Source organism: Trichomycterus rosablanca, chromosome 20, assembly GCF_030014385.1.
Source record: "Trichomycterus rosablanca isolate fTriRos1 chromosome 20, fTriRos1.hap1, whole genome shotgun sequence".
NCBI classification, from domain to species: Eukaryota; Metazoa; Chordata; class Actinopteri; order Siluriformes; family Trichomycteridae; genus Trichomycterus; species Trichomycterus rosablanca.
Genome location: NC_086007.1, coordinates 3,765,047 through 3,788,078, shown reverse-complemented (window position 1 = coordinate 3,788,078; position 23,032 = coordinate 3,765,047). Strand labels below are relative to the sequence as shown.

Sequence of the window (23,032 nt, the reverse complement as noted above, 5' to 3'; positions counted from 1 at the left end):
CTTCTCTTCTGTGAGTGACTATGTGACTGTGTAAGTGTGTGTTGCACCCTCTTGGTGGCATCAGACCCACCATAATACGTTGCAACAGGAAGCATAAAAAAACAGAAGGGTAAGGCTGTCGTTCAAATGGTTGTAAAATCTTAACATGGTGAATGATAAGCCGTGTACCCGCGTATCCTGGCAGGCTAAGATGTTATCCAGCCACTTGTAGAGGTATCCATCTGGTGAGAGACCCACGCTGTCGAACACTGGACCACAACACAGCACAGATGACATGGCCTGAAGGAAAAGAGAGATACGTTAGCATTTTATTAGCTGTGTGTTCATTATATGGTGTAGTACAATACTGATGTCAGGGCTGCAGTGGGTCCAGCTTCCTCACAATCACTGGGCACATTTTAGTAACACTTCTAGGACAGGACTCCAATCTATTGTGGGTCCTCAACCATCTCCTCCCTCAGCCACAGCCAATCAGGTCTGTATGTAGACACCTGACCTACTGAGGATTCAAACCCTTGATCCCAGTAATAGTGGGCTAGTGTAATTTATCACTGCATTTATTGTTTATTTTATACACATGTAAATCTTCCCTATTATTATGACATAATTCAAAAGAAATAATTAAAAAGATGGGCGCCAGTTTAAGTGCCAATATTTGTCTTAATTTTTAAAACGGTGGGCTAGATTTGACTGTACTTTGCTTAAAATTAAAACCATTGGTATAATCCTTCAGTGAAAAATAACGCTAAGGTATTTCCTGAGTTTTTACAGCTGTGCTTGTAGGAACTTCATGAGTGAAAGGTACGTCCCATAGCAATAAATGTACTACACACTAATATCATCTTCCACCATCACATCTACAGAGCTGCTTCAATTCTGAAATTACACACTTTACACAAGCTGCATGAGATCAGCTTACACACGTCTCATGATTACTGAACAGAGGAGCAGGAACGCTCAGGCACAGACACACACTGACAAACACACATCCTGCAGGCATCGCCTCATGCTACCAGTAGTGACATTTTGAGCGATCAGAGGGTTATATTTTATATTTTGGGTAATTAGGAGGTTATATTTGATATTTTGAGAGATCAGAGTGATTATTAGGGTTATATCTAAACTGGTTTATTACCTTTAGGGCACAATACTGGTAGCGTGTGATCTGATGGTTGCGGTCACTATAACGATCAAGAGGAGTGAACATGATGCTGAACGGACCAGCCCACTGACTGAACAGGATGAAGAGGTGATGTCGAAGGCTCTGTTGAGGGAACAGGAAGCGTCGATGATGCACTGGAGAGAAAGACAGAAAACGATGTGATTAATCAACTAATTCCTGAGACTTGTAACGATAAAGCTGTTAGTAAATCCCCTTCTTCTGAATTCATTCTTCAAAATCTTAGTTTACACAACACTGTCGATGATAGATCATAAATCACTCAAATAAAAATAATTGTTAGTAATCCAGTAGGTCTATTATAGTTTATTTGCTTTATTACAAAAGAGCCTGTGGCCCGTGTTTGCATATTTTTTATCCCATCTGGCCCCCAACAAGAAACGTTTAGACACCCCTGACTTACGCCAATGTTAATAACATGTTATTAGCATGTATAGTTAGCGCTTGCAATAAACTGTATAAAATCTACACTCTGATCGCTAAACTATTTCAGTAGAAGTGACCGACCCACCATGAGCTTATCAACAACATGAATTTTTGCTTTGGTGGTGTGTGTTTTCACCTGGTACACATTGTATGAGGTTGGCCACCATGGCACTGAAGTGAGATCGGATGTCTCTGAGAATCTCCACATCTTTGTCATTTTCAGCTTCCAACAGTATCCTGGTCAGATCTACATATTCAAGAAAGAGCGCTCCCAGAGCCAGGGTATCACGTTCCAGAGCCCCATTAGTACTGACAGAGAGAGAGAGAGAGAGAGAGAGAGAGAGCGAGAGCAGACAGACAGAAAGAGGATGAGGTCATTTGATGCTGATGCTTTGTGTACATGTCACCATATTTTTATACTCCCTCCTCTTACCTGTCGCTGATTACTCCAGAGTCCGCCAGAAGCTCAAAAATCCTCAGCAGCTGGAGCCTGAGCAGATCTCTCCTCTCCCGCCGTTTCTTATTCTGATACAAAAACCCACAAATCAGCAAATCCTGACCACAGCAAACATTGCACAGTATGGCCAAACTAATACATTTCCAAGCTTCGAAATATTTAACATCATCTGTGGTAAAACCACCGATAAATGAAATAAAAAACTTAATACATGTTTGTCATATAGACAAATCCATGCTATTTTAAACACCAATTTTTATGTATGTTTGGCAACTGGGGGAAAGAAGGATGGAACTTCATACAATTATATAAGGTAGTTACTTAAACTGCTACTACAGCTGCTAGAACATAATGAAAAAAATGCTTCAGGAACTTGCTGTAATTAAAATAACACTTTTTTTTAAAATAAGCAAGCATAATTACTATCAATACTAATTCCGGACATGCAATTTACCATTGAACATCTATCAAGGTGCTAGTGGTCGTAACTCTGGGAACTATTTTTACTGACTGGCAGGTTACTGTGTCAAGCACCCCTCACCCCTTTTAAAAACCTCAGTTAAAGAAAATTTGGGATGATTCGTGAAGTGCCAATACAAACAGAAGAAGGTATTTGTAAATAAACTGAAATGACATCAGCACAAAAACAAGATATTTAATGTTGGATAATTACATTTGCAGAACTTAGCAGTGTTAGGCTCTGTGGCATCAGGGGAATGTACCATCTCTCCCTGATGCCACAGGCCTTACAGAGCAGAAACGAGCTGTGCCTTTTATTACCTGGCCAGCTCGTTAGGGCGAAGTGGCTACACCTGTGCCTTCCCTTATTTAAGGGATAGGTGCAGAGCTGTAGCCGTCGCACCTTCTGCTCTAGTTGGCTGTTTCTTTTTTCTTTCTTTGAGTTTGTTTGACACTGCGGTGTCCTTTTATGTTTATTGTTTTTTTTTATCTTTAGGTTGTGCCGCCGCAATGTGCCGCCGCCGCCGTGCCGCTGCCGCCGGGCCACCGCTAGTGGGCGCCACCACGCCGCCGCCGCCGCCAAGCTGCCGCCATAGTGCCGCAGCTGTCGTGCCGCCGCCGCCGCCTGGTTGTCGCTCTCAGGTCGCCGTCGGGCCGCTGCCGCCGAGCCGTCGAGCCGCCGTGCCGCCGCCACCTAGAGACCCCACGGCTGCGCCCAGAGGAACGTGACCCCCTCCCAGCTACCGCTGGTGACAGCGTCACGTTCCGCCCTCTGGAGCGCAGGAGCAAATGGCCACTTCCCAGCCACCCTGGCTGGTGACGGCGCCTTTGCCATTAACTTTTGAAACCCGCAAATCGATCACACCCGGTAGCTGGCATGGCTCTAGCCAGCATTAGTTGCTGGAAAGCGCCATGCCACGCAGCTATTGTCGGTGTTACCCCCCCTTCTTCGGCCAACAGCGCGAGGTGGTCCATCTCGCGAACCCACTCTTTGCTTCAATAGCGCCGGGAGCGAGTCTGCCACTAGCGCCGCTGTGGCAGGCTGTTAAAGCTCCCGGTCGGGAGGCAAGAGTCCTGGGTTCGCGCCTCGCGCTTCCCTTTTTCTTTTGTATGCTTTTTTTGTTCCTTTTCAGCCCCCGACGTCCGGCTGCCTTCGGGATTCCCCGAAGTGTTTTTTGTTATTGTTATTCCTTTTATTTTATGTATATTATGTTTATGATTTTGTAAATAAAAACCCTTTTTAGTTAAACCTCCGCATCCCTGGGTCCTTCCTCCCCACATCATAACAGCAAGGTGCGACCATTACTGGACCCAGCGGAGGACCCCGTCCTCTCCCAAAGATTTTTTTGGGGGGGCACTCCCCCAGTGGCTTTTAGCCACTGGTGGGGACGGGACCGCCGGCTGGAGACCTCAGGAGAGGTCTCCTTAAGAAGGGGGTACTGTTAGGCTCTGTGGCATCAGGGGAATGTACCATCTCTCCCTGATGCCACAGGCCTTACAGAGCAGAAACGAGCTGTGCCTTTTATTACCTGGCCAGCTCGTTAGGGCGAAGTGGCTACACCTGTGCCTTCCCTTATTTAAGGGATAGGTGCAGAGCTGTAGCCGTCGCACCTTCTGCTCTAGTTGGCTGTTTCTTTTTTCTTTCTTTGAGTTTGTTTGACACTGCGGTGTCCTTTTATGTTTATTGTTTTTTTTTATCTTTAGGTTGTGCCGCCGCAATGTGCCGCCGCCGCCGTGCCGCTGCCGCCGGGCCACCGCTAGTGGGCGCCACCACGCCGCCGCCGCCGCCAAGCTGCCGCCATAGTGCCGCAGCTGTCGTGCCGCCGCCGCCGCCTGGTTGTCGCTCTCAGGTCGCCGTCGGGCCGCTGCCGCCGAGCCGTCGAGCCGCCGTGCCGCCGCCACCTAGAGACCCCACGGCTGCGCCCAGAGGAACGTGACCCCCTCCCAGCTACCGCTGGTGACAGCGTCACGTTCCGCCCTCTGGAGCGCAGGAGCAAATGGCCACTTCCCAGCCACCCTGGCTGGTGACGGCGCCTTTGCCATTAACTTTTGAAACCCGCAAATCGATCACACCCGGTAGCTGGCATGGCTCTAGCCAGCATTAGTTGCTGGAAAGCGCCATGCCACGCAGCTATTGTCGGTGTTACCCCCCCTTCTTCGGCCAACAGCGCGAGGTGGTCCATCTCGCGAACCCACTCTTTGCTTCAATAGCGCCGGGAGCGAGTCTGCCACTAGCGCCGCTGTGGCAGGCTGTTAAAGCTCCCGGTCGGGAGGCAAGAGTCCTGGGTTCGCGCCTCGCGCTTCCCTTTTTCTTTTGTATGCTTTTTTTGTTCCTTTTCAGCCCCCGACGTCCGGCTGCCTTCGGGATTCCCCGAAGTGTTTTTTGTTATTGTTATTCCTTTTATTTTATGTATATTATGTTTATGATTTTGTAAATAAAAACCCTTTTTAGTTAAACCTCCGCATCCCTGGGTCCTTCCTCCCCACATCATAACAAGCAGACGCTTTTTATCCAAAGCGACATACATTTTGAGCAATTAAGGGTTAAGGGCATTGCTCAGGGGCCCAACAGTGGCAACTAGTCCAGTACCTTAACCGCCGAGCTACAACTGCATTTAATACACTGCATGACTAAAAGTACCAAACACCCTTTAAGTATTTAGCAGATGCTTTTATCCGAAGCTAGTTACAACTGAGGGTTGAGGGCTGTGCTCAGGGGCCCAACAGTATCTTTAACCAGCAATCTTCAGATTCCTAGTCTAGTCTAGATATTTTATCTTATTTACTTCATTGTTTTTGGTGAACAGATGCTAGTTCTGAAATTGATGCCCAAAACTCATTTCAGAATTATGAATGACAAATGGATAATTACATTAATTATATTATGACCCAATTACTGACCTCTGGTCTTCTTTCCAGAGCTTCTTTCATGAGAGGATGAAGTTCTTCAATCAGCTCCCTGTATGAGAGACCCCCAAAATTAAACTGAGAAATCAGTGAAAGAATAATCAACCAGCCTAAACATTTTTCCCATCATTCACAACATCATAACATACATGTTGGTAATAATAGTAAGTAAACAATGGTTCTGCAGTGTAAATTATTTCAAATTCAACACATCATGGTGTTTAACCCAGTTAAATTCCCTGCAGAGAATGTGTTTAACTGTTCAAGAATCCAATAGTGGTTTGCTTTACACCAGTCTATCTGATACTTGACATTCCTCCTGGTGACAAACATACCTGAATATAAGCGAGTTGGTGCGGCCGAAGCCGAGCACCAGGGCCTCTGTGATTTCAATGCTCTCAGAGCGCATGAGTGGAACGAGCTGCTTCAGGAGCCAAGCCACTGACGGTGTTCCTACAACCTGATACACACAACACACAGCAAATGAACGCATAAATGTATTAATGAAGTAATATCTGCTCAACTGTTACAATTTATATTCGTAGAAGGACAGAGCATAAATAAAATACATTTATTTATAGAAACAGACATGAATTGAGTCATTACCAATAATCCTACTCACCTTGTAATCGTAGCTGCAGCCGTTATCATTAGTAGGGGTCATAATTTCGGGCGCAGAGGCTCGTAGATGACCCGGGCTCATGATGCTTGGCTTGGCCACACCGAAACAAAGGATGAGGTAATTCCTCCACAGAGGCACATAGCTGTCACCTGAAGCTGACGCACTTGTCTTTTTAGCATTAGCTGGGTTGCTAAAGGATCAACAAATAAAATAAAATAAAAAAACGTTAAGCATAATTAAGCTTTAATAATTTTTTTTCAAACACCTGGTCGAGTGGAGATGCATGCTTCTCACCCAGGCTCGATGAGCGGCATGAGCAGCTGCAGGCGGGTGAAGGCGTAGGGCCAGGCGTAGCTCAGTGCTGTCGGACACTGTTTGGGCAGGTGCTCCTGTCTCAGCAGGCTGAAGAGGCAGAGTGCCCAGGGGTCCCGTGCCCACTGTGAAACGACCCACACAGATGAGGGACTCCACACATCGTAGTGGCTGCTGAGGAGAGATCCGCTCCACTCCACCAACCACTGCAGATCAGCCTGGTGCCCTGAAGGTACAGACATCTGAAGAAACCAGAGGGACAATGAGCATCAGCTGCTGATGTTGTTTTATACTGATATATACTCATATATCACATTCAGACACATTATAGCTTCATGCAAGATTCTCTCAACGAGATTAACATAATTTAGGATTTTTTGATTATGAAGCCTATCATGAGAAGTGCTACAGTAAACATTTGTGGTAGTTGTTGGGAGTTTCTGGCAGTGCTAATACTGTTAGCTGAACGTGTCAGTAGGTGAAGGATCACCATACAGAGACACCATACAGTCTGTATTAGTGTGTATTAACCCATAAAGAGTCAGACTAACACCGGTCTGAGTGTGAGTGAGAACAGAGCGACTCTGTGACTGTACACAGTGCTTCTGTTTACTAGAGTTTAACCACACACACACATACATACAGCATATACACCGATCAGCCATAACATTAAAACCACCTCCTTGTTTCTACACTCACTGTCCATTTTATCAGCTCCACTTACCATATAGAAGCACTTTGTAGTTCTACAATTACTGATTGTAGTCCATCTGTTTCTCTGCATGCTTTGTTAGCCCCCTTTCACCCTGTTCTTCAATGGTCAGGACCCCCACAGGACCACCACAGAGCAGGTATTATTTGGGTGGTGGATCATTCTCAGCACTGCAGTGACACTGACATGGTGGTGGTGTGTTAGTGTGTTTTGTGCTGGTATGAGTGGATCAGACACAGCAATGCTGATGGAGTTTTTAAACACCTCACTGTCCCTGCTGGACTGAGAATAGTACACCAACCAAAAATATCAAGTCAACAGCGCCCCGTGGGCAGCGTTCTGTGACCACTGATGAAGGTCTAGAAGATGACCAACTCAAACAGCAGCAATAGATGAGCGATCGACTCTGACTTTACATCTACAAGGTGGACCAACTAGGTAGTGCTGAGAATGATCCACCACCTAAATAATACCTGCTCTGTGGGGGTCCTGACCATTGAAGAACAGGGTAAAAGCAGGCTAAAAAAGTATGTAGAGAAACAGATGGACTACAGTCAATAATTGAAGAACTTTAAAGTACTTCTCTATGGTAAATGGAGCTGATAAAATGGACAGTGAGTGTAGAAACAAGGAGGTGGTTTTAATGTTATGACTGATCAGTGTATATATACATATACATATATATACACCCACCGAGTCACTTAACACATGGGTGAAGCTCTCCAGTACAACTTGGCTGGCCTGGTCCAGCACGTCCAGCATTGGCCGCTCGTCCTCCTGTCAAACACAGAAACACACACGTTATCATGAGGGGTCCCACCCAAATGTGATGCCGACTGTGGACGGTGTGACCCATGTTCTAGCAGCGTGTGATTTATAGCAGTCAAACATAAAAAGTACAGCTGTTTGAGCATTTCATTATGATCGCTTTGTGTGTGGTGTTACCTCAGTGTGTGTGACAGTTAGCAGCAGAAGACGGAGTTCTCTCAGTACAGACACGGACAGTTTTCGGGTGGTGGTGTGGCAGGAGCAGAGTAGCACCAGGGAAAGACCCTCTAAAGCTCGTAACACCACTGACAGAGGTGCAGCGTCAGATCGAGGCCTGGATCCTGGTACACCCTGCAGTAACTAACACACACATACACACAGATTTAGCATGGACAGGATATGAAAATGTACAGATGAATGAATGAATATTCTAACATAGCATGTCAGAAACGCTGTAGGATATTGCAGATGATCCCCAGAATGTAATGTTCTGACCCTGAATGAATCTTTCCATAGTGTTACCTCTGTAGAGCAGATGTTGGACTGTTCGTTGCTCCTGTTGGAGGTAAGCAGTGCCACTCTCCATTGAGTGAGGAGCTGGTGGAGCAGTTTGATAGAGGAGTGCAGCAGTGATTGCTGGGTATCCTGTACCTCCCTCAGCAGAAAACCAGTGTAACCCAGCAGCACCTCCTCCCTCCAGTCTGAGAAGTCCAGTAACAGACTCTGGAGAGAATTCTGAGCTATCAGACGCAACTCGTCGTCCATGTGGATGGTTAACCTACACACAGAATACACAGAGTCACGTGATACAGGAATTATTATTACTATTAATGTATCTTTAGGCTCATGGTGGGTCCGGAGTCCCCCAAAAAATCTAGATCCCAAAAATAAATGTTTGGTATGAATGGTCATATACAGTTAATCAGATTTAAAACAAATTAATAGAAACAATGGTACACTCACAGGGAGCTAGTCCGTCAAAGTGCACAATAATAAACTGAAGTTAGATTTATTGCACAGATCTTATTGGTCAAATTTTTTATAAAGCTGCTTTAGACCTGTTTTCTGGTTGTTCTTGAATAATAGTGGATTCAGAAAATATTTAGACCCCTTGACTTTCTGTGCACTTAAATAGATTAAAATGCCATTTTTACCAAATCAATCTGTTATTAATTATCCACAGTGTTTCAAAAATTAATTCAAGAAATTAAAAATTAAAAAATCTCTTTGCTGTGGTTCCTAGAATTGTGGTATTGTGCACCCTGTTTGCTTTAAATATTCTATCTCTGATTGCTTCCAGGATCACTGTAACCTCAATAACTTAGAAATGGACAAAGTTTGGAACAATATGACATACAGAGATTATCTTTACATGTAAATTATAACACTTTTCTTATATCAGCAAACAGTAATAATAATAACAACAACAACAACAACAACAACAACAAAACAACAATACAATAATAATAATAATAATAATAATAACAATAAGACAAGTTTTTTGGATGTCCAGTTTAAAAATGAACAACTTTCATTGTTTTCTCCAAAACACACATACCGAGCCAGCAGGTCAACGAGTTCTGGTTTACTCATTCCATCAGGCAGGATACGAGGGATGGCGGCCACACAAGTTCTAAACAGGTCGATCTTAGTCTTCCTCTCCCCACTACCACACAACACAAAGTAAAATAATTAGAACAGAACTGTAAATCAGAGTGGTAATCGGTGTTATTGATGGGTCATTAAGTGTAGCCAATATCGAAAAGACTACTTCAAAACTCTGACGTCCAAATCTAATCAAATTAATGTTGCTGTAATTAAGAGATGCGATGAGTTTGTTAAATTAAATTCTCTGTTTGTTTAAATCTCTCCATTTCCCTTTATAAAACATGTCACCAGAACTAGTGAGTCACTTTATGACTTCCTGACCATTTTACAATCTTGAACCTGAACTAAACCAGTTGAGAATCACAGCTCTAAATGTCAGGCATGGTGTGAAACGTACGTGATCATGTCCTCCGGTTCTTTGTTGAGCATCTGTGCGTTGGTGAGCATCATACAGCGACCCACTTCTTTATCCAGATGCCTCAGGATGTTATCGATGGCTTTACGTACTTGGGAGTAATAGAGAGACATTCCTATAAAGAACAAAACACAAATGTAAAAAGGTGGCCTTTGGATCACTCAAATCTTTTAATGTAAGATAGAAAAAGTCTTTTTAATTACAATGATCAAGTAATCATGGTCATAGGGAGAACCGTGACCATGCCAGACTTATTACAGATGATGACCAAAGATGAAGCTGAATTTGGACCCTGGTGTTATGTGGCACAAATCCACCCAATAGTTTTACAATTAATGACTGTACACAGTAAATTATTTAATGGCTGCCGGTTTATTCCTGCATAATAAATACTGAGAAAGTGAAATTTAACAGAAGGTATAACGTTGGTGACTGCATGTTTTCAGTACCTATGAGTTTGGCTTCGTCTTCAGTGAGGGTTTTGCTCAGGTAGGTCTTTTTGACCCGCAGTGTATTTCCAGACGGCAGCGTTGCTCCTGTGTTGGGCATCGGTGGATCTCCATCCTTCTGTTGTAGCCTGTCAGCAATGACCAGGAACGCTCGCAGACCAATATTCATTCTCTAAAACACACACAGTAATAATGTTATTGAGTATTCAAGCTGCCTGTTATAAATAAAAGTGAAAAATCATATCTGAACTGACATGCAAAAGGTAAAAATTATAACTGAAAAGTTAAACGTACCTCTGGATTAAGACTGAAGGTTTTTGCAGATTTTCCCACAGACAAAAGGTCAAAGATAATTTCCTTCATGGCAAAATCAAGTCGCTCCTGTAACAAAGCACAGACGACAAAAAGAATTTAAAATAATTAGGTTCAAAACATGATCAAATATGTATTTATTGACGTTATGGTCACATACACTTACAATGAATGGCCAAAAATATAAAGAAACCTAATAAAGTAAAGTTTTAGCCACACCCATTGCTAACATGAATAAAAGTGATTATATGCTTCATGTTAATGTCTACGGTTTTGGAATGGAACGTCCAACAGGCTCATGGCTGAGAGTATGCAAACTTTTGGTTTTAAATACACTGATTGGTTTCCTTAGTTAAAAGGCACTAAACATAATAATTAAAAATGAAAACAATATTTGATTTTTCTTGTAACCCATCAACCCTTACAGTTAATCAAAAGACCTTGGGATTATAAGTTTTATTTATATAGCGACTGTCTTATACCCAAGATCACTTTACATGTATAACATATTACAAATGAAATTAAAGGAGAGATTTTAAGAAATAATAATAATCAGATAACAGGATTATTAAATGTAATCAGATGTTTATATAAATTAGATTTTATTTGTGCGCACTTTCTTACCTGTGAAATAAACTGAATGATTTTAACAAAGATGTTGAGAGGCATGTCTTTTGGGACCACACTGCGAGACCCCTTCGGAAACAACGTGGTGACAATGTTGTTGAGACGACTGTGGAATAAAAGGAAAGACCACAATTATTAAAAATAAACAGTGGGAACTAAGAAGCAACAGTTATAACAGTTATTGATAATAGCCTTGCTCAATTTTTTCCTCCTAATCTAGTCATGTCCAATTACCCAATTGCATTTCGCTTCCTCTCTACTGCTGCAGACCTTCCACTCCTGACTAAGGAAAGCTGTGACTAACTCCCACTCCAACACGTGTGCCGTAGCCGACACAAGACGAGTTCATATAGGGCTCCCGCATGGATAGTCACGCACTGACCACACTGATAGTCATTGCATCAGTTATGAAGAATTACCTCCAGCATCCAACCCTGACGGATGAGCCAATCATTATCAGTACAGGTGCCCACCCTGCGGGTATCAGGGCTGAGATTCAAACTCAGTTCAAGATGTCAGCTCTGGTGTGCCAGCCTGTTTTTTTATTGCTGCGCCACCCGAGTACTAACAATTTAATTAGTAGTTCAGAGCCTCACCACAGTCCTCGAAAAATGACTTTTAATTTAAAGTATTAAAACTCAATGCAATGAATAATTGACAGTGACAGTTCCAGCATGACCCCTTTGTGCTGGCCATTAAAGTCATGGTGAGTGAGTGTGTGTGTGTGTGTGTGGGGGGGGGGGGGGGGGGCAAACTGACTGGTGATTAGCTGAGGCGGCTGTTTGACCTGAGACCTGCTAATCCCAGGTCAGATTTTTACAAGCTACTAAAATTAATTATGCTGGAGGTCAGCAGTGTAAAATGAGCCTCCAGCTCCCAAATGAGTCTCTGCTAATCATAGCCTGCAACACCAGGAAGTCCTATCAGATCTCATCCACATGAACAAAAAAGTGGATGACAATTTAAGCAATTAAGGGTTAAACGGTTTGTTTTATCAGGGGCTTCAAAAGTGGCAACTTGGTGTGCCTTGAACCAGTGACCTTTTGGACAGTAGGTCAGTACCTTGCCCAACACTGCCCAAACAAAAAATACATTATGACATTTCATTCAAACAATCAAAATGATTGTCATTGTCATTTAGATCATTGTAATTAATGATTTACATGTCTTGCCTGTTGTAAAAACACGTTTTGTTTATATTGTTTTCACTCTCTCACTCACTTTCTAGACCGCTTATCCTAATCAGGGTAACGGGGGTGCTGGACCCTATTCCAACTCTCAATGGGCACAAGGCTCACAGAAACACCCTAGACAGGGCGCCAGTCCATCACAGGGAAGACATACACACAAACACATTTACATCTTAACACACACACACACGCACACACATCTAAAAGCCATTTTAGTACCTCCATGGGAGGAAACCCGGGGCACCCGTAGGAAACAAACATGCAAACTCCTCACAGAAAGGACCCAGACTGCTCCACTTGGGAATTGAACCCAGGACCTTCTTGCTGTAAGGCGACAATGCTACCCACCAAGCCACAGTGCCACCCTCACAGTAGTTTATATTATAGTACAGTAATAACAGTAGCTATTAACCTTGGCACAAAAAAATTAACAGCAATTATAATGAAAGAAAATTGATAAGAAGGCCTTTCTAGACCAAACTAAAAATCTTAGTTGCTGTGTGTATATATTTGACCCATTACATTTGAAGAAAACAATAAACAATATGACAGAACTTAAATGTGCATAAAAACAGTCAACGTGTGGCTATCAGCTAGAACTGGACCCTCCATGACACTGACCAGGACAAAGTAAATAAAATAAAATGCAAACAATTTAGCAGAAAATAATTCAGTTCAATTCAGTCATTTAAATTGGCATCACCCTGTGTCAGCCTGGCATTTCTCTAAATTAGCAGCTCCAGCAATGACACACGGCTGTTTTAGCAAAGCTAACAAATCATCAGATAAGTACAGTGGGGCCAAAAAGTATTTAGTCAGCCACTGATTGTGCAAGTTCTCCTACTTAGAAAGGTGAGAGAGGTCTGTAATTTTCATCATAGGTACACTTCAACTATGAGAGACAAAATGAGAAAAACAAATCCAGGAAATCACATTGTAGGATTTTTAAATAATTTATTTGTAAATTATGGTGGAAAATAAGTATTTGGTCAATAACAAAAGTTCAACTCAATACTTTGTAACATAACCTTTGTTGGCAATGACAGAGGTCAAACGTTTCCTGTAAGTCTTCACCAGGTTTGCACACACTGTAGCTGGTATTTTGGCCCATTCCTCCATGCAGATCTCCTCTAGAGCAGTGATGTTTTGGGGATGTCGCTGGGCAACACAGACTCCACAAATTTTCTATGGGGTTGAGGTCTGGAGACTGGCTAGGCCACTCCAGGACCTTGAAATGCTTTTTACGGAGCCACTCCTTCATTGCCCGAGCGGTGTGTTTGGGATCATTGTCATGCTGGAAGACCCAGCCACGTTCCATCTTCAATGCTCTCACTGATGGAAGGAGGTTTTGGCTTAAAATCTCACGATACATGGCCCCGTTCATTCTTCCCTTAACACGGATCAGCCGTCCTGTCCCCTTTGCAGAAAAACAGCCCCAAAGCATGATGTTTCCACCCCCATGCTGCACAGTAGGTATCGTGTTCTTGGGTTTTTCTTCTTCCTCCAAACACGACGAGTTGAGTTTTTACCAAAAAGTTCCATTTTGGTTTAATCTCACCACATGATATTCTCCCAATCCTCTTCTGGATCATCCATATGCTCTCTGGCAAACATCAGACGGGCCTGGACATGTACTGGCTTAAGCAGGGGGACACGCCTGGCACTGCAGGATTTGAGTCCCTCTCGGCGTAGTGTGTTACTGATGGTAGCCTTTGTTACTTTGGTCCCAGCTCTCTGCAGGTCATTCATCAGGTCCCTCCGTGTAGTTCTGGGATTTTTTGCTCACCGTTCTCATGATCATTTTGACCCCACGGGATCAAGGGAGATTATCAATGGTCTTGTATGTCTTCCATTTTCTTACAATTGCTCCCACAGTTGATTTATTCACACCAACCTGCTTGCCTATTGTAGATTTACTCTTCCCAGCCTGGTGCAGGTCTACAATTTTCTTCCTGGTGTCCTTCGACAGCTCTTTGGTCTTGGCCATGGTTGAGTTTGGAGTCTGACTGTTTGAGGTTGTGGACAGGTGTCTTTTATACAGATAACGAGGTCAAACAGGTGCCATTAATACAGGTAACGAGTGGAGGACAGAAGAGCTTCTTAAAGAAGAAGTTACAGGTCTGTGAGAGCCAGAAATTTTGCTTGTTTGTGGGTGACCAAATACTTATTTTCCACCATAATTTACGAATAAATTCTTTAAAAATCCTACAATGTGATTTCCTGGATTTTTTTTTCTCATTTTGTCTCTCAAAGTTGAAGTGTACCTATGATGAAAATTACAGACCTCTCTCATCTTTCTAAGTAGGAGAACCTGCACAATCAGTGGCTGACTAAATACTTTTTGACCCCACTGTACGTAAGGCTGAACTGAACATTTCAGAACCTAAATCATTCAGTGCTGCTACCAAACCCAGCGGCAAATTCCAGCCAAGTCCGCAGTTTAATTTGAACTCCACCCAATTCTGGCTCCCCTTCACTAATCACACCAAATCCCAGAGGACCCAGCTCTGCAGTGTGTTTACTCTCACGCACACATACACACACACACACACACACAGCTCCTGCAAACATACCTGCCTGCTTGGAATAAGGTGTGTGTGTTATTTTTTATGACTCTAGTTCACTCATAACCCCCTAAGAAAGATTTCATTGATGGGTACAACATGATGATGTAAACACCACTTCCTGTACCCCGCCCGTGCGAGGCTCTCAGAGGAACTGTCGGCGGGACTTTAACTGCAGGAGAGTTGAACATGAGAACAAACTCACCCTTGTGTCGCAGTGTTGCTTTCACATTTAATTCGGATCATGTAGACCCAGAGAAGACGGTACAGAGACTCCAGCGCAACTCGAGCCATCTTCGGGTCTTTGCTCTGTAAAAATCATAGAACGGTTCATCACACAGATTCACCTCTAATCCCTACACCTTTATGTCATGAAAACAATATATTTCTATATGTATTTTATATAACACGTATACATATACAGTGTATCACAAAAGTGAGTACACCCCTCACATTTCTGCAAATATTTTATTATATCTTTTCATGGGACAACACTATAGACATGAAACTTGGATATAACTTAGAGTAGTCAGTGTACAACTTGTATAGCAGTGTAGATTTACTGTCTTCTGAAAATAACTCAACACACAGCCATTAATGTCTAAATGGCTGGCAACATAAGTGAGTACACCCGACAGTGAACATGTCCAAATTGTGCCCAAAGTGTCAATATTTTGTGTGACCACCATTATTATCCAGCACTGCCTTAACCCTCCTGGGCATGGAATTCACCAGAGCTGCACAGGTTGCTACTGGAATCCTCTTCCACTCCTCCATGATGACATCACGGAGCTGGTGGATGTTAGACACCTTGAACTCCTCCACCTTCCACTTGAGGATGCGCCACAGGTGCTCAATTGGGTTTAGTCCATCACCTTTACCTTCAGCTTCCTCAGCAAGGCAGTTGTCATCTTGGAGGTTGTGTTTGGGGTCGTTATCCTGTTGGAAAACTGCCATGAGGCCCAGTTTTCGAAGGGAGGGGATCATGCTCTGTTTCAGAATGTCACAGTACATGTTGGAATTCATGTTTCCCTCAATGAACCGCAGCTCCCCAGTGCCAGCAACACTCATGCAGCCCAAGACCATGATGCTACCACCACCATGCTTGACTGTAGGCAAGATACAGTTGTCTTGGTACTTCTCACCAGGGCGCCGCCACACATGCTGGACACCATCTGAGCCAAACAAGTTTATCTTGGTCTCGTCAGACCACAGGGCATTCCAGTAATCCATGTTCTTGGACTGCTTGTCTTCAGCAAACTGTTTGCGGGCTTTCTTGTGCGTCAGCTTCCTTCTGGGATGACGACCATGCAGACCGAGTTGATGCAGTGTGCGGCGTATGGTCTGAGCACTGACAGGCCGACCTCCCATGTCTTCAACCTCTGCAGCAATGCTGGCAGCACTTATGTGTCTATTTTTTAAAGCCAACCTCTGGATATGACGCCGAACACGTGGACTCGACTTCTTTGGTCGACCCTGGCGAAGCCTGTTCCGAGTGGAACCTGTCCTGGAAAACCGCAGTGTGACCTTGGCCACCATGCTGTAGCTCAGTTTCAGGGTGTTAGCAATCTTCTTATAGCCCAGGCCATCTTTGTGGAGAGCAACAATTCTATTTCTCACATCCTCAGAGAGTTCTTTGCCATGAGGTGCCATGTTGAATATCCAGTGGCCAGTATGAGAGAATTGTACCCAAAACACCAAATTTAACAGCCCTGCTCCCCATTTACACCTGGGACCTTGACACACGACACCAGGGAGGGACAACGACACATTTGGGCACAATTTGGACATGTTCACTGTGGGGTGTACTCACTTATGTTGCCAGCCATTTAGACATTAATGGCTGTGTGTTGAGTTATTTTCAGAAGACAGTAAATCTACACTGCTATACAAGTTGTACACTGACTACTCTAAGTTATATCCAAGTTTCATGTCTATAGTGTTGTCCCATGAAAAGATATAATGAAATATTTGCAGAAATGTGAGGGGTGTACTCACTTTTGTGATACACTGTACATGTTCACTAGTAATCAGACTTGTGGCCTTGTACACTGTACTGTATACAGGGGTAAACATAAAAATAAGCAGTAAGAATTCAGTCTCAGTCCTCAGTCTCAATTCTGACTTAAAAACTTTAATTTATCACAAATCCAAATAGTAAACCTCACTACTGCTAAGAACTGTGGATCTAGGGTTCAAATCTAAGTGGTGCTATCGGCCAGTCAAGGGTCTGCATGGAAATGATTGACTAATGTCCATTGGGGAAGTGGGCATGTCATTATATCAGGTATTGATGAATGATGGTTCTTGTGGTGCCGTCTGAGGAATCAGAGATCATGGGTGTTCAGCTTAGGCTTGCACCGTTGCTCTTTAAACACTCAAATTCCTCCCGATTGCTTGAATCGTTTAATAATATTTTGCACTGTAGAGGGTGAAATATGCAATTTGCAATTTCAATAATTTTCTCATGAATTTGTGGACAAACTGGAGATCCTCTGCTCATTTTCTGTTCCTCAGAGGCTTTTGTAGATGCTGCTTTTGTTCCAAAATATGATTGTAATCACCTGCTGACATAAGCTGTTTGAAATCACATCATAATTTAGATTTTCTAATCTAATTACTAGCCCTAAATTGCCCCCGTCTTAACTTTTTTGTAATGTGTTGCAGGCCTGAAATGCAGCGATGAATGTTTATTAACAAAACATGAAATATCTTTGGTTCATTCTGTCTGCAATCAAATAAAAGTCAAAGTAAATGGAAGAATCTTTACCTTCAGGTTGGAGAGGCAGTTAGTGAGGAAGACGTGCCATCTGCTGAGGAAGAACTGTTTCTGACTGACACACAGTAAACATGTCACCAGTGGGTACAGAGCCTGCGGAGAGAAATGCAGATGATATTCAATCACTGATATCTGATATCTGTAAGTAAGAAAGGCTTAGAAATGAATAAAAAGCTAATGTCTGACCAGCGAGTGCTTCTTCCGAGTGGACAGATCCAACGTAGTTTCATACAAACTCTCCACAAAATTCCTCAGACAGGGAACGTTCACCTCGTTCTTCACCGCCTGAATGAAAACAGACTTCATAATGTAACACAGGAACACATACAGTGCATTTATTATGGACAACTGGACAACTGATTGCTCATCAATATAAACCAGACCGATGTTGATCTGCTAGAGAACAATCAGCAGAGAGGAACAGAAGTGCAGATCATGAGAAAAAAGTAATATGGATTTTTTAAAAGGAAAACAGTGAGTAACTGACCGCTGCGACAGGGATCAAAATCTCGACAAAGAGGCCGGCCAGGGCCTGCTTTATATCCTTGTCCTTCACTTCCAGGTAGTACTGTGCACACTCCTGTAAACAAACAAGGATGATAAATGGATTTACATGCATGATATTGTCTATAGTGATGAATTTAGATTACAATAGCATCATTTTAAACACTACAGAGGTCTGTATGCGACCTAAGCGAGGTAGAGAAATGTAAACACTACAGATGTCTGCTTCTGTATCACTGCTTTTATCACTATTAGCATTTTCTCCGTACGCTCGTACTACCTGCATGAACTGAAAAGATGCCTCAAACTCCTCGACGGGGTACATCTTCACCCTAAAAAACTTGAGGCCCATAATAAGACTAATAGTGCTCTGGACCATGCCGGGGTTCTGCTCCTTCTGACGCAGCTCCTTCAGTTCACTCAAGAACTTCTTTTTTACTGCAGGAAACCTAAGAGCAAGGTAACAGAGGATCAGAAAAACAGACAGTACATGTATACCCACAAAAGTTTTTCTATATGAATGGTGTAGCTTTGCCGTACTTTGCCTGAGCCAGGACTCCTATGACTTCAGCATAGAGATCTGCTACGATATGCATGTTGGCCACGTTAGGACTGTGGTACCTGTGAGGACAGAAGAACACAGCGTGGTTTAAACCGGACGACACAGACCCACAAAAAAAGGATGAGAGGAAAAAGTATTTACCCTTCTATATATTTAAAGTGCTTAAAGGCCAGGTCAATGACTTCCAGTACCAAAGTGTCCACGCCTGGGTGGAGAGGCATCTAAACATAAGAGACATATACATCAGTACATTTATATTTATCTCGTGTTGTTTTTTTTGTTTTTTTATGTTTACCACATAAGTCCATTTTTATTTCTTATTCCCTAGAAGTAATGAGAAGCCTACGACTGAATCTTATCAATCATGGGCCTATGATGGATAAAATCGTCCAAACTGAACATTTAAATCAAATATAGACTTGATAGCGGCTCTGATGGAGCAGCAGTCTGCTTCGCTAGCCCTCCACCAAGGAGATCAGGGATCAAGTCTCAGTCATCCTGGCCAGACACTCAACTAAGACAACTGATTATGTCTGAGAATTAAAAGTATAAGAACAGCAAATTATTCTGTCTGGTCGAGGCACCAGCATGAGCAGTGTTAGAAGTTGATGCTCTCTGGAGTAATCTGATGCTTTATGTTGTAAAGATGAATCCAGTAGAAAAGTATATGAATATATAGTATATAGTATATGAATCTAGACAGTATCGACTGGTAATCCTAATGAAAGATAAGCACCTTTTCCAACTGCCTCTATTACTGCATATTTGTCAAACAAAGATTTTTTACTAAGAAATAAACATATTTATTTAACTGGTGGGTCAGTATAGCTAATTGAGCACAACCTTTAACAGAGTTAAATGTCTCTGCTTTAAGCCAGCCAGGTGGAATATAAATCTTCCTCAGCTAAATACCATAAAATTCTGAATAAATCCACTTAGGAGTGACCGATCTGCTGACAGTTCTCCAAAGGATTATTGACAGCGTACTCACAGCAAGTCACAGAAGATTTTACTGAAAACATCGAAACACCTGCCGATGTCTCTAGCTTTGAAATGTTCCACAACATTTAAGGTTTCTAGTTGTAAAAGTGTCTCACGGTACCTGTTTGAGGACTTCAATAAGAACGAGGGAGAAGATGAAGTCAATGGCCAGATCTCTCCTCTCCAAGAGGTAGTCCTTCTGCTGTTCATCACTGAGAGAAAAAATGTATCAATCATGTATGATTCATATCATTACAGATTCATGTATTGTTTGTGTTCTTACAGACACTTTTTCTTCTAGATGACACAAAGCTAGAAGCACAGGTCCAATCATCTTTGTAGATCACTACTAAGCTGGATGTGGTTTAATTGGGCTTCCTCTCAAACCATGTTTTGGATCTCACTTTGTGCACTTTTTTCTAAGTAGACCAATCAACCTTATTATTTCATGATTCATTAAAAATGAGTTTTCATACATTTCAAAACTTCCTTGACTGTGGAGGCCTCTGCTCCAGTAGCTCATAATTCATGGCAAATGAAAATGTGCTCATAGACTAATAGTTTAAAAAGATTTTAAATGTGAAGAAAGCAGGGTTAATAAATATATTGGTATATTATATAGTAATAGTGCTATGTAGTATAAATGAGTTGATGTTCTGGGTGCCAATACCAGTAAACACAAAGCTCAAAAAAAGTTTAACAGGGGCGCCCAGGTGGCGCAGCGAGATATTCTGCTAGCACACTAGCGTCAAGATTCTGAACTCCTCGGTTAGAGACACTGGTCGGCTGGGCGCCATCTAGCGGGCATAACTGGCAGTGCCTGCAGGGAGGGATGACCGGAATATGTGGGTGGGGTCTTCAAATGCTGTGTAAGGACCCTGATTAGCGGATAGAGAGGCGTTCCATTAAGGGCTGCCCGCGGGTCGCAGGAGGCGTGAGCAGCAATGTGCCCTTCTCAACTGCAGATATTTTTAAACCTAACCTACACTGGAACAGTAACATTTGCCTTTTATAAATGTCAGAAAAAAGCTGTCAAATGTCAAGGTGTCTATAAGTGCATTGCTGTTTCTCAAACCAATTATAAGAAAAAGCCAGAAAAAACAGACCAATGACATCAGTGTCTGTAACAGTCGCTGTCTCGACTCCCAAAAAACAACATATTAGCATAAACTACAAGACCATGATTTAATAAAAAAGCAGTCTAAGAAACACAGTTGTGTTTATGTTCTGACTGATGCAGACACAATGATGTAATTGAACTAGGTTTCTATACCCCGTTCTCAAATGATTTGAGGAGCAAAATAAAAATTTGTAAAGATCTGACATAAAAAACTACATTTTTATGAATAAAATACTCAACACATACTCTAACTTGTGTACATTTAACACATTTAGCAGATACTTTTTATCCAAAAAAACTTAAAATTGAAAACAAATGCAATGCAAGCAGTTGAGGGCTCAGGGGAGCCAAACGGTGGCAACTTAGCGGTGGTGAAGCTCGAACCACCAACCTTCCAAACAATAGTCCAGTAGTTAAACCTCTGGGCTATCACTGCCCTAAATAGTGATCTGTACACGGTCAGTACTAACTCTTTATTCCACATGTAATTCAGCTTAATACACTTAATAAGTCGTACTTTTTGGACTTTGTGCTGGAGCGTGGTCTGTACTCATGTGACTCATCGTCCACTCCGTTCTGCCTCCTGTACCAGTCGAACAGCGTGCGAAGGATAGACGGCAGACAGTATTCAGCCAGAGAACTCATTGAGCTGATCAACTGAAAGTAAAGCAGATATTAAAGAATCAAACTAGTGACCTTTTTATTTTGACACCTGTCACATGCTCAGTGTGAACCTGCTCTCACATGTGAAGAGAATGGAGTCTGTTTCGGACAGTTTGGTCAGAAGCATGCACACCAGTAGCCCGCTGAAGGTTATTTTGTAGGGCTCTAATAGTTCTCTTCTTGTTCCTTCTCACACAAAGGGGCACAGTGACTGACCATTGATTACACACTGGCCAGTGAAACATTCACCTCATCACCAGTAATACATGACCTGCAATCTGATCCACAGTAGCTCCTCTGTAGCCTTCACATCCTCTGGTATCAATAAGTCTTGGCTGCCCAACAATCTGTCAGCAGATTGTGGCTTGTCCCTCCTCAGATTACTGTAGGTGGGTACTCACCTTGGGTGCCTGTGACACCTCTTGCTGTTCAATAGATGGTTTAACCCATGTACATGATAAAACAGCTACTGACTGTAGGACCACGTACCTGATAAAACAGCTACTGACTGTAGAAACATGTACCTGATAAAACAGCTACTGACTGTAGGACCACGTACCTGATAAAACAGCTACTGACTGCAGAAACATGTACATGATAAAACAGCTACTGACTGTAGGACCATGTACCTGATAAAACAGCTACTGACTGTAGGACCACGTACCTGATAAAACAGCTACTGACTGTAGGGCCATGTACCTGATAAAACAGCTACTGACTGTAGGACCACGTACCTAATAAAACAGCTACTGACTGTAGAAACATGTACCTGATAAAACAGCTACTCACTGTAGGACCATGTACCTGATAAAACAGCTACTGACTGTAGGACCATGTACCTGATAAAACAGCTACTGACTGTAGAAACATATACCTGATAAAACAGCTACTGACTGTAGAAACATGTACATGATAAAACAGCTACTGACTGTAGGACCATGTACCTGATAAAACAGCTACTGACTGTAGAAACATGTACCTGATAAAACAGCTACTGACTGTAGAAACATGTACATGATAAAACAGCTACTGACTGTAGGACCATGTACCTGATAAAACAGCTACTGACTGTAGGACCATGTACCTGATAAAACAGCTACTGACTGTAGAAACATGTACATGATAAAACAGCTACTGACTGTAGGACCACGTACCTGATAAAACAGCTACTGACTGTAGAAACATGTACATGATAAAACAGCTACTGACTGTAGGACCATGTACCTGATAAAACAGCTACTGACTGTAGAAACATGTACATGATAAAACAGCTACTGACTGTAGGACCACGTACCTGATAAAACAGCTACTGACTGTAGAAACATGTACATGATAAAACAGCTACTGACTGTAGGACCATGTACCTGATAAAACAGCTACTGACTGTAGGACCATGTACCTGATAAAACAGCTAC

The 23,032-nt window shown here is 42.7% G+C and overlaps 1 protein-coding gene across 1 annotated transcript in view; it reads right to left on the bottom strand.

Moving 5' to 3' along the window:
* The window catches only part of frya (furry homolog a (Drosophila)), a 68,549-nt gene that overhangs the window by 34,466 nt on the left and 11,051 nt on the right, over positions 1 to 23,032 (bottom strand). The window contains exons 4-28 of the mRNA XM_063016310.1: positions 21,472 to 21,611; positions 19,956 to 20,046; positions 18,995 to 19,074; positions 18,832 to 18,912; positions 18,572 to 18,740; positions 18,275 to 18,367; positions 17,974 to 18,072; positions 17,779 to 17,880; positions 15,214 to 15,317; positions 11,252 to 11,360; positions 10,610 to 10,696; positions 10,316 to 10,487; positions 9,849 to 9,981; positions 9,402 to 9,509; positions 8,366 to 8,621; positions 8,021 to 8,203; positions 7,769 to 7,852; positions 6,346 to 6,605; positions 6,052 to 6,241; positions 5,765 to 5,889; positions 5,424 to 5,481; positions 2,040 to 2,131; positions 1,743 to 1,915; positions 1,136 to 1,296; positions 169 to 279 (exon numbers count right to left, since the gene is read on the bottom strand). Coding sequence (XP_062872380.1) covers positions 169 to 279; positions 1,136 to 1,296; positions 1,743 to 1,915; positions 2,040 to 2,131; positions 5,424 to 5,481; positions 5,765 to 5,889; positions 6,052 to 6,241; positions 6,346 to 6,605; positions 7,769 to 7,852; positions 8,021 to 8,203; positions 8,366 to 8,621; positions 9,402 to 9,509; positions 9,849 to 9,981; positions 10,316 to 10,487; positions 10,610 to 10,696; positions 11,252 to 11,360; positions 15,214 to 15,317; positions 17,779 to 17,880; positions 17,974 to 18,072; positions 18,275 to 18,367; positions 18,572 to 18,740; positions 18,832 to 18,912; positions 18,995 to 19,074; positions 19,956 to 20,046; positions 21,472 to 21,611 — 3,261 coding nt within the window. The remainder of the gene's footprint in view (positions 1 to 168; positions 280 to 1,135; positions 1,297 to 1,742; positions 1,916 to 2,039; positions 2,132 to 5,423; positions 5,482 to 5,764; positions 5,890 to 6,051; positions 6,242 to 6,345; positions 6,606 to 7,768; positions 7,853 to 8,020; positions 8,204 to 8,365; positions 8,622 to 9,401; positions 9,510 to 9,848; positions 9,982 to 10,315; positions 10,488 to 10,609; positions 10,697 to 11,251; positions 11,361 to 15,213; positions 15,318 to 17,778; positions 17,881 to 17,973; positions 18,073 to 18,274; positions 18,368 to 18,571; positions 18,741 to 18,831; positions 18,913 to 18,994; positions 19,075 to 19,955; positions 20,047 to 21,471; positions 21,612 to 23,032) is intronic.